Raw genomic sequence first — 12,500 nt, forward strand, 5'->3', positions numbered from 1 at the left:
CGAAGTTCTCGCCGCAAACTCCAATAAAGTCATTAGTTTTGCATTACAATCCATTGGCAAATTGAAGTATGGCGTCTTGCCACAAGTCCATTAAAATACCAGGCACTAGTACTCATCCTTGTAATAATATTTACCAATTTTGTTCTGCATCAGATCAGCGACCGACCGTCCGATCCACCGGAAGGGTACTCATATAAACCCCTTTAAGCTTGTTTGTAAGGGTACAATACAAAAATAAGTAAATTATATTTGTTACCATTTTCCACTGTGTACACTGAAAAGTAATTTTGTCCTTTTCGGCCGCATGTATATTCATCGGTTGACTTGCATGTCGACGTGCATTCCGTTTCTCTAGCAATATCACCAAGGTCAAAACACTTGCACTCGATCTTCTGCCAAAGGTAACAGATAAGAACATTTTAAACAAACTATTGTTCTTTAATATGTGAGCATTAGTTAAGGATATTATTAAAAACGTGCCCTTGGCATGTCGTTGAAAATGTAAATTGAAATTTCAGCAAAGTAAAATCACGCATTGCGTTTCAAGCAATTTATGGCCAGATAGAAAAGTGAGATAAATAAGTGAGGAGTTAAGTAAGGAAACAATAACCTCATTGTCTGTTTCTCTTATTGCAAATGTATTGCATTGGCTCTTCCATCTGCACTCACTTATATTGTGCACGATGTCGACGCCGCTATTATTCATCGCGTTGCAACCTAGGCCGCAATATAAAGGTGAGCTCAACTATAGTGGTTTGATACATGAGCGATTTAGGGTCATACTGATACTCTTTGGATTTGTTTAAATGCATTCATATACACGTACATGTTGTTTGATTAACTCAAATATTACCCAAAATTGCAATATATGTAAAAGGAAGCAACTCCGTATCCATATCACAACCTTTAGAATGCCATGGATAGTACGAATGAAATATTTTGAATAGATTTTGATTTCCAAACAGATTTCATTAATTTGGATGAATGAACTTTTCTGGAGAATAATATGAATTTGATCTGGGTTTGTTTCTATGAAAACGATTTCGAAAAAGATGGACTCGATTTACTTATACTGGTATGTTTTGTCAAGGAAACTGCATTCCAGTTATGAGTCCATTAGTCGCTCATCTGTCCTCAAACCCACACTTTTGAGAATGCAGTGCATAAGTACAAAACTGTCAAAATGTTCGCAAAGTTCGCAATGAATCAATAGAAGCTACAAAGACAAACCCGTGGCAAGAAAAACACTTATGTTATTGTTTGATGACATGTATCAGAAACAAAACAAAACAAAAACAATATCCTTACCGACATATGCAAAACTGAGATTAGCTTGAAACAAACCAACCCATAAACCCTCATCCGGGAATGACAAATTTGCAGTATGTTCTGTTTCAGCAAAGATACCATGGTCAGTGTAATTGAAAGATGGGAGAGCCAGGGAGCAATTGCTTTTCCCCCATTGTGTTTTCTGATCCGAAACGTAAAAGTGATGACCTGAAAACAGTAATACAAAGCGTGATGAATATCGCGAGAGTGTAGATATAGAATTTCTTTTATATTATGATATTTGCAGTTAAAATACAGTTACAACGTTACAACAATGACAGAAAGACTCATGCTTCATGATTTTCACAGGGCAAAAGTGTGTATTAAAACACACAAAATAATCAATTAGTCCAACTGTATGTCGTTTAAAGGATTAATGTTAAGAGAAATTAATGCAGGGGTCCTTTCATACAAACGTATGTGTTTTGTGATGCCAAATGGATTTGTTTCATATGACAACATGTTTAATACTATCTAATCAGCAATGTCCTATTTCTTGTGATTACTTCTAAATAAAGAAATATATTTGTGTGTTTGTTTGTTTTTGTAAACAGGGAGTGCATTTAGTCCACGAGTAATCACTATATTTTTCGTATCTGTCTTATGTGAAATAATACAAACGGAATATCAATTTTAAATTCTTTGGTAATTCCAAAGACACGTCAAGATAAATAAATCAATGAATCGAGTCTGAGCAACTGTGCCAACTTCTCAAATGATAATACATAGGGGATAGCATGATAGGACGCTTTTCTGGTGACCTGTATCACGTCGAGTTCGGTGTGTAAACATGTTTACTCACCGAACAAGACCTGATCCAGGTCACCAGAAAATTGTTTTATTGTACTATCCCATTCATTATATACATGCATATTTAATTATTCCTTTTTTATTTTTCGGTTTCAATTTGATTTAAATTTACCACCATCTGTCGAATGCACGTATGAATTCGAATGTGGTACGTACTTTTGTGTAATGAAGTCAAGGGAGGCTACTACAGCGAAATAAAGTCAGATATAACATAATTCACTTTATTCAGCGAAATAAGAACAAAATATTTTATGTTTTAGCAAAATTAACAAATTGCTATTTCCAAGAAAAATATTAAATGTCACAGCAAAACAAAACAATAAAAAACTGTACTTATTTTACGAGTATACACTAATCGTCATTTCCTGTTGACGTTACGCGGCCATATTCAACAAAGTAAATATTCGTGGGATTTTTTGACGATCATAGAATGCAGAAATGCCAGCTGCTCATATTTATAATAATAAACATGGATAATGCAACAATTTATGAACTTCGAAATGGCAACCAACAACTAGTTCACTGAAATAGCTGTCTAGATAGGTTGGAAATTGTTCTCTGCTTCGTGCTTATCCTTATTGTTCTCATGAGAACCATGTTCCTGAATATTTACAAGGTTCTGGAGCGTGAGTAAAGTTACATAATTTCATGTTTTTAAAAGTTGACAGGTTTTTCCTGTTTTGTTTGTTTTTTTGTCACGCTAGTTTTAGCAACGCGAAAGTAGTTCCGAGATTACACACGGTACTCACATGATACGGAATCAAAACACGACAGTATCATGATATGGATTTTTCTATAATGAATATTGTTTTAAATGAACCTTTTCGCAGTGGATTAGTAAGATTACTATAATAAGTATAAAGCTCTGCACTAAATTCTGGTTGTCTTAGTAAATCTCAGTTACAAAACCCGCATTAATTAAGCGTGAATCACAAATCAATAGCAATAGTAGTAGTAGTAGTGGTAGTAGTAGTAGTCGTAGGGGTAGTAGTGGTAGTGGTGGTGGTGGTAGAAGTAGTAGAATTAGTTGTAGTTGTAGTAGTAGTAGTAGTAGTAGTGGTAATAGTAGTAGTAGTAGTAGTAGTAGTAGTAGGAGTAGTAGTAGTAGTAGTAGCAGTACTAGTAGTACTAGTAACAATAGCAGCAGCAGCAGCAATAGCAGCACCAGCCGTATCAGCAGCTGCAGCAGCAGCAGTAGCAGTAAAATAAGTAGTAATAGTAGTAGAAGTAGATTTAGTAGTAGAAGTAGTAGTAGTAGTAGTAGTAGTAGTAGTAGTAGTAGTAATAGTAGTAATAGTAGTAGTAGTAGTAGTAGTAGTAGTAGTAGTAGTAGCAGCAGCAGCAGCAGCAGCAGCAGCAGCAGCAGCAGCAGCAGCAGCAGCAGCAGTAGTAGTAGTAGTAGTAGTAGTAGTAGTAGTAGTAGTAGTAGTAGTAGTAGTAGTAGTAGTAGTAGTAGTAGTAGTAAAAGTAGTAGTAGTAGTAGTAGCAGTAGTAGTAGCAGTAGCAGAAGCAGGAGCAGCAGCAGCAGCAGCAGTAGTAGTAGTAGTAGTAGTAGTGGAGGTGGTGGAAGTAGTAGTAGTAGTAGTAGTAGTAGTAGTAGTAGTAGTAGAAGTAGCAGTAGTAGTAGTAGTAGTAGTAGTAGTAGCAGTAGTAGTAGTAGTAGTAGTAGTAGTAGTAGTAGTAGTAGTAGTAGTAGTAGTAGTAGTAGTAGTAGTAGTAGTAGTAGCAGCAGCAGCAGCAGCAGCAGCAGCAGCAGCAGCAGCAGCAGCAGTAGTAGTAGTAGTAGTAGTAGTAGTACAAGTAGCAATAACAGCAGCAGCAACAGTAGCAGTAGAATAAGTAGTAATAGTAGTAGAAGTAGATTTAGTAGTAGTAGTAGTAGTAGTAGTAGTAGTAGTAGTAGTAGTAGTAGTAGTAGTAGTAGTAGTAGTAGTAGTAGTAGTAGTAGTAGTAGTAGTAGTAGTAGTACAAGTAGCAATATCAGCAGCAGAAGCAGTAGCAGTAGAATAAGTAGTTATAGTAGTAGAAGTAGATTTAGTAGTAGTAGTAGTAGCAGTAGTAGTAGTAGTAGTAGTAGCAGTAGTAGTAGTAGTAGTAGTAGTAGTAGTAGTAGTAGTAGTAGTAGTAGTAGTAGTAGTAGTAGTAGTAGTAGTAGTAGTAGTAGTAGTAGTAGTAGTAGTAATAGTGTTAGTAGTAGAAGTAGATTTAGTAGTAGTAGTAGTTTTAGTAGTAGTAGTAGTAGAAGCAGTAGCAGGAGCAGCTGCAGCAGAAGCAGCTGCTGGAGTAGTAGCAGTAGCAGTAGAATAAGTAGTAATAGTAGTAGAAGTAGATTAAGTAGAAGTAGTAGTAGTAGTGGTAGTAGTAGAAGTAGATTTAGTAGTAGTAGTTTTAGTAGTAGTAGTAGTAGTAGTAGTAGTGGTGGTGGTGGTGGTGGTGGTGGTGGTGGTAGTAGTAGTAGTAGTAGTAGTAGTAGTAGTGGCAGTAGCAAGAGCAGCTGCTGCAGCAGCAGCAGCAGTAGTAGTAGTAGTAGGTAGTCTGATCCCAATGCTGAACAACTGCACAACACCACCACTTACATACATCCAGTGTTCATGTATTTCACTTCAAATAGATCACGCTATTGGTAACATTAAAACTTCCTGTTAAAACGTATAAAAATCACTTTCAATACATGGTGTCAAATAAGTATGCCACTTTGTAGCACATTGAAGAAAATACGCTTGTTTAGGGCAGAACAATTACATTGTTTATCAAACGTCTGATCCATTAATTGTCAACAGAGGGATACTCGATAAACTTCATAATTGATATGTCACCACGTTTATTTTGTACGGCAGTTGAAATCATCTTATTGGTATCCGTATTGATAACTTCATCAGGATATGAAACTTTTTTTCGGATTATTATTACAACTTTCGCATGCTCAGATTGCATAACATATTAAAATGAGTTGAAATTGAGAAATATCCTCTCTATTTTCGTGAAATTGGGGCCAGCAGTCGGTAGCACTGAAACTACCGGATTTTGAGGCATACTTTCAACAGACTATTAAATTTAAAAACAATTTGGCGTCAGCATTGCAAAAAAATGACTGACTTTTAAATGCACTGGGGTTCATACTTCGAACAGCTTCTTTGTTTTCATTTTCATCAAAACAAAGAATTGAACTCCAACATTGACTAAAGTTTTCATTTTGTACTGCATGCACTAAAACATACAAGTTTTCGAGATGACGGTAAAGCAGTTGGTAGTTGGAGATTCCAATATACTACCAACTGCCTCACAACTTTTCCGTCATGTTTTGGAGACAAAAATATTACGGCGTTATGAAATTAAAGAAGTTGCAAAATGAACAATATATTCATCAACTATGCACATGTAAGCGAGGACACCTGAAGCACCGCACTTAATTGTCGTTGTTTTAGAAAATATCAGTTACAATGCCCGTATTTATTAAGCCTGAATCGAAGTATAGGATTAAGCACCTGGCCCTAATTGCTCGAAACTTCTTAAGCTTAACAGGCTAAAGTCGCTAATTTCAATTAGTAAAAATACATACATGTGTACTTAAAACTAGAATTTGATAAATACAAATGGTTTATTGTGAATATGATATAAATTATTCCTATAAAATTTCGAAAAACCCTTAAAGAAGATAATATAACGCATATTATAGAACAACAAAAATAGTGAGCTTAGCTTTATCCTGTTATAAGGGACTTAAAAAGTTTCGAGAAATTGGGGCCAGAGAGCCACAAGTCATACGTCTTCAAATTTCATTAAGCACGAGATGGTGACGGTTTCTTACCTTCGACAAAAATGCATACGTCTAGTAGCGCAAACACACACAGAAACACATTAATGTTAATTTTCATATTTGGTAACACTTAGTCTGGTCCCCATACAGAACAAATGCACAAAAAAACTACCACTTTAATAACCTCAGCATTCTCGTATTTTATTTCAAGTAGATCATCATATTTATATCATTAAAATTCCAGTGTAATTGTATTCAAATACAGTAGAGTATCAATAAGTATGTTCTTGAAAAAACGAGTAGAAAAATACACGTGTTAAACTTCTTATATCAAATTAATGTAATAACATAAAGTTTACTAAGATACTTTCATAAGGCAGCACAATTATGTAGAAATACAAGACACTCTAACGTCAAACGTGCAGATGACCATGGAAGTTGTATGATGTCTATTTAAACTGCAGTCCTATATCCGTAAATACAATACACTTCATATTGTTAAAACATATACTGCATATGTTAGTACTTTATTGATTTCTGTTTTGATATCCTATTCAGGAAATTAAACTCTTATAGAAGTGTTTATCTTTACAACATCCTCATGTTCGCATTACACAAATTTGAAAGAAATATAACACTTCCAAATTTTACACTTAAGTTAAATTATTTCAAAAAAATCATTCTTAAGATGCTTCAGTAATACGGACCCTGGATGTATCCATTATCGATGTATTAAGAAACATCCAATGGTAGCAAAGTTCATTGAATTTCACTCATATTTAAGAAAAATCATTTTGCCTTCAGTAACAGTAAGTTTGGTATACCAGGGAACACCATTATCGTTTTCTAGGTGCCTTTTGTTTACCAACCGTGGCAGCAATCTTGGATTATTCAGTTACCTATTACCGGTGTGGAATAATAAGAAATGAGGCTATTGCATTAAACTTCCATTCAGTAAGCTATTATCAACAAGTAAAAAATTGCTGCAAAAGCAGCCAGAAGAGAACACGGCGAAAAAACGAGATCGTTTGGTTAGTTTAAATCGAAAATTGTTATCAATGTGCCATGTAGAAAAAATAAAGATTGAATTATGAATGTCTTTATACAATGAAAGCTTCCAGTCAAGACAGTATCTTCAAACATTTTTTTTCCAAAAGGAAATACTCTCAGTTCACATCATCATCATCAACAACAACTACACATCATAATATCGTTACCATCATTGACGTCATCGTCGCATCATTATAAGTATCATTGTCGTCGTTGCATTATTGTTATTTTAATTATCATCATCTTAGTTGTGGCCGTTACATTATCATTATTAGTATTATCATCATTGTCGTCGTGTCGCATCATCATATCATTATTATCTCTTTAGTCGTCGTCGTCGCATTATGATTTGAAAACTTTTATCAACATTGTAGCATCATCGAAACTATAATCATCACCATCACCGTCCTTTCTTTTATGCGCATGCGCACCGGAAGGTGATATCGCGTATCGCGTTTCAGATTATCACATTCACATGCTATGACTGTGTCGCTTGCCGTTAAGACTCACCTGCACATCTCTAATGACCAATCTGTGGAAAGGTTGACGTGGAAAATTCACTTTTGTATACTTCACAAAAAAGCGTGTGCGACTAATTTAAATAACTTTAACGTCAAATCGTTCATATAAGATAGCTTTTTACGAATATTTCTTTTCAATTTAAATCAAAAGACTTTCACTTAAATGCGCTTTATTCAAATGACATTTTCATAAACCATACAATTACAAGAAATTAAAAGTGGCGTGTTGTATCTCATGACTCATCATTCATGGGGTGTGTAAGACGGGTTTTTCTAGCACTGGTCAAAAACATTAATGTTGTTGTTTTTAAATATACTCACCCAGCCACACCACCACGCCTCGCACACTCTATTGTATATGCTTACGAAAGCTTAAGTGTTTCCGGTCTTTCGGTTATTCTGATTACCGGTAATTCCACCAACCGTTCTCACATCTACGGTTTGTTTACATTTTCGTCTGTTTCCTCGTCTCTTTTAAAAGTAATTACGTCAGAAGCATTCGAACGAAATAATGTACGTTAATAAAAAGGTCGCAGATATCTTCGTACTCAAGTTCATATGGAATGATCGTAGACTTCGGGTCTAGTTCGTACGAAGTTTTAAATAAACCGGCTAGCATACGTTCTATTTATAGATTAGGTTGCTGCCTTGCCTGGTACCCGACCCTATGCATTGAGCTCCAAATGTATGGTTACCCTTTCACGAAAAATGCTGGAAACCATCGGTCAAAGGATGTATTTGCAGAAGCTGGAAACCACCAGCCACGTGCTCCTCCATGGGAAAATTATAAACCTTGTGGTAATGTGAAATTGATAAACAACAACCATCGTTAAGAAATGAAGTGTTAATGTAAATATATTAGCATATACCCGACTTTAAATAAAGATGATTCTATCTTGTATCTTGTAAAAAAAAATCAAAATTCGAGCCACTGTGCATGTGTATATCAATACATTTGACTACATCACTGTACATTACTCAATCATTCAATACACACGTTGGCATCAAGTTAGACTATCAAAAACTATCCTATAATTTAAATTTACAGAAATTGCACTGTGTGTGAACACAAGTTTCATCTGATTTCGGATTCTCAGAAGTTCGTCTAAAATTCAGCCGGGTCGTTAATCGCGGTCGCAAACTGGCTATGTTTTCATACTATCTTATTTGGAAATAAACTACATGTGAAGGACGACGCTTGTTTGCGATTGGTTGCTCACCACCATGAGCATTCTGCAATTAAATCTTAAGCATCTGTTAAAAAAAACTGCGACCTCGATGAACACGACCGTCGGTGTTTCGTAACCTTAACCAACCGCTTGCAGTTTTCTTCTACATTTTTGGAATGGAATTAATTCAGGCGAAGGATAAAGTGCAGATTACATAAAGAAAGATTTACGCAGATAATACATACAAAAGGGGTTTTGCGAAGCGCAGATAACATAGGCCAGGAAGAAGTGATTTGAAGACCTCTTTAATGTATTGGAAGAGGTCTCTAATTATATGTTGCTATCAGTATATAATTATTGCTGAATTGTTGCTATCACTTATTGAATTATAGAGCTCTTTAAATCAATTGAAGTTTTAATACTTGAATTAGGGCGACAAATGATTTGTAGATAACTCCAATTCTAACAAATCCGTTCTAATGATATCCATAATTGATTTCAAGATAGCTCTTATCCTTGTAATGAGCTCTATAATTGAATTGTTGGAACATTAATTCGGCTTAATTTGAAACATAGCAATATACAATAGTGATTAGGAGATATCTCCAATTGAATTAGAGAGGTATTTATTAATTTGGAGGGCTCTACAATTCAAATGCAGATGTTTTCATGTTGATTTGGACTTATCTTCAATTGAATTGTAGAATTCTCCAAATGATTTGGAGAGGTCTCAAATCAATTGATTATATCATTAATTTGATTTGAGACCTCAATTATTGAATTGAATTGGTCTCTTATTATTTGCGTTTATATAAATGTAGTTTTGGCGTGCGTATTATGTGTTTAATATAATAATTTATCATATATTTAAAGAAAAACATGGAAATAAAAGGCTTATATTGGTATATTAAAATGTGAGTATAATGACGTACGATATAAAGCAAAATCACACATTTTTTAAACAGCAAATTTGTAAGTAAATGATATTTCAGTTTAATATCATTTCCCTTCTGATGTTATAATGCGCTAACAAAGTAATTGAGGTGGTATAAAGGTCATTGTTTTACGCAGATAACATATACTTAGTACATTGTAGATCAGATTCGTGCTACAAGTTATCTATAGTGTCTGAATTTGGAAAGCATTTTTAGGTAACCAGTATCATTAATGTGGATGGGAATGCGATTTTGATCATTGTGGCGCTAACGTGAATAACGAGAAAAAGCGAGAATCAAATCGCGCACTCTTTTCCCCTCGAGTTTTCATGGTATTTTTGAGCTTAAAACTTAGTTATTTGTTGTCAACATAAAAAATACGCCAATTTCAGCAATAAACCCTCTGCAACACTATTCATTGACGTTTAGTTGAACATAACTTTTTAACGCGTGTTTAATTTACCGAAAGAGTTGGTCAGTTGTTCGGCTTTTGGACTTTGGTAACTACGTTTGTATGACGGTAAGGTGCAAACATTTTTAGTCGATGATGTGAGGCGTTTTTGAAACAAAAACCGTATTATTTTATTTTTTTGAAACGAAAGAACATTGATCAGAATATGCTTGATCATGAAAGTGTTTATAACCGATATTTGTTCACATTCTGACAAACAACGCAGTAACCGAGACACCGTTTCCCGGTTTATCACGAGAAACATGGTCGGCCCAGTTGTCTATCCTTAATTATGATCGGACCTGCTTCGAGGCCATCATAATTATTAATGTCGTTCATCATTGTCGTGATATTATACTTTTATGTTATAAAAGGAATGGCAATATTACTATATTATAGTATATTGTATACTTTTTTAGGAGTCTATCATGAATTATTTTAATGCAACGTTTATAAATACGTTGAAACTGTTGTCTATCACAGATTATTTAGCTTGACGAATAGGCTATTGAGCAAACAAATTATAGGCTTAAAAGTATCACGATTATGAAACTGTTGTCCGCATCTCTATAATATGTACCTTTACGAAGTTATTAGTCAAAGAAGTATTTTAATTGATATTTATGTATGTCATGCAAAAATAATCCTTTCATATACCATTTCTTTTATAGACATTTGAAGGTACATATTAACAAAATCAATTGATATATTTTATTTTTCGCATCAAATATGTTCTTTGATAATATAAAGAAAAGTACATTGATCAAACAAGTGTAAGTGAGAAAGAAATAGAATTGGCTTCAATAGCCAATCAATATTTTTTGCTCACAGTCTGCAGTCTATCACAGATCAATGAGCAATTGCAATGACCAACAGTTAACACAAACGGTTCCGTGGGAGGGAAAATGGCACACCCGGCACATGCCCCATCACTAAAGTCGCATTTTATTTCAAAGGAGTGGAAATTAATAAACAACACCTTTCAAATGCCATCATGTGCAGGCGACGTGAACTCATAAAAACAACAAATTCAAACAGCGCAACTTCCTTTAATTATGTCCTCTTGATGTTTCTTCATCCGTAAATAAACAACAGTTTCCTCGTCATCCAACAATTTCATATACTGGTGAAAATGTATCCATCATCCGTGTAATATTTGTTGAAAACAAGAAAAGTATACATGCCATAAAACTGAGAAAAAAGTTATTTTCTCCAGTCTTGTAGCAGAACGCAATCCTTGAATATGTGCAAGATATGCCATGAAGTCAATATCACCACTACTTGAAGGCCACCGATGTGTTATATTCACTTGTATGTCTTTCTGATTTCTTCACAAATTGCTTACGTCTAGCCGACCCTTGGGGGGAGGGGTACGCCCCTTAGGTATGTCCTCTCTTAGGGAGCGGAGTCCGCCCCTTAGGTATGCCCTCTCTTGGGGAGCGGAGTATGCCCCTTAGGTATGCCCTCTCTAACGTCTAATCCTTAATCCTCCCCTGCTTTTAAGATAAACTTTCATAACCTGAGTATCACTTATTAACTTATTATTATAATAAAATTCATTAAACTTATCTTGAAGCCATGTGATGGCAGATAATCAATGGTTAAATAAAGTTAAATGAACAGTAATTTTCATTTCTATTTTTTTATTGATAAGATAAATCCTCGTATGAAAGATTCATTTTATATAAGAAAATAAATTAAATATATATGTTTAGGAAAGACAATTAAGAAAACCATGTTTTATGATAGACAATATTTTTTAATGTAAATGATACATAAGAAAAAATATTCTTATCGTCTATCATGAAATATATTTCTTATTGTCTGTCATGACATATCTTATTGTCTGAGGCACCCACGCTATGATCAACGAAGCAGCCACTTTTATTTCATGTGAGTTACTAGATTCAAACGCAATTTAAGTCATGAGGCAGACAGACCTTGATAAACTGAGATAAACAATCAAAAGTGGACAGAGTGCACAAAATGCCGGCCTTTAAGTGGTACAGTCGTACTGTTGTTTATTCCAATTGGTGCCCTGTATTAAGGACATTATTACTTTTGTTAGTTCATATAAGAAGTGTTTTGTTTTTATTCAAGCCTTTTCTCGTACAACCCTAGTGAACCAAGATTAAACTTCAACGCTTCTAGATGAATATATGGAAAACATTTCTATGGTGGCCAATTACTGCCGAAGAATAACCTGATAACGTTCGTTTCGTGTTAAAGCTGGACTCCCACAGATTGAACGAGTTGACAACCTTTTTTATTTTTTGTCTTGGAACCAGCCAGTTTTTGCGAAAATGTATGGAAACCAGTTATATAAGACTGCTGACCAAAAATTAATTCGCAGATTTTCATATTCAAGTTCAAAAAATAGTGTTTTATGCATTTATGCATAATTTCATTAATTTTAGAATAAGCAACATATTTTGATGCGCTTTTAATGTTGTGCACTATACTTAGAAAACAATAGGG

The 12,500-nt window shown here is 34.6% G+C and overlaps 1 protein-coding gene across 2 annotated transcripts in view; it reads right to left on the minus strand.

Annotated features, from left to right (window-relative positions):
* Positions 1-6,392, minus strand: part of LOC128209444 (uncharacterized) — a 17,222-nt gene extending 10,830 nt beyond the window's left edge. For both annotated transcript variants that reach the window (XM_052913470.1, XM_052913469.1), the window contains exons 1-4: positions 5,948-6,392; positions 1,309-1,497; positions 611-717; positions 257-392 (exon numbers count right to left, since the gene is read on the minus strand). In XM_052913470.1, coding sequence (XP_052769430.1) covers positions 257-392; positions 611-717; positions 1,309-1,497; positions 5,948-6,014 — 499 coding nt within the window. In that variant the 5' untranslated portion in view covers positions 6,015-6,392. The remainder of the gene's footprint in view (positions 1-256; positions 393-610; positions 718-1,308; positions 1,498-5,947) is intronic.
* Between the last annotated feature and the right edge of the window lie 6,108 nt (positions 6,393-12,500).

This window comes from Mya arenaria, chromosome 11, assembly GCF_026914265.1.
Source record: "Mya arenaria isolate MELC-2E11 chromosome 11, ASM2691426v1".
Taxonomy (NCBI): Eukaryota; Metazoa; Mollusca; class Bivalvia; order Myida; family Myidae; genus Mya; species Mya arenaria.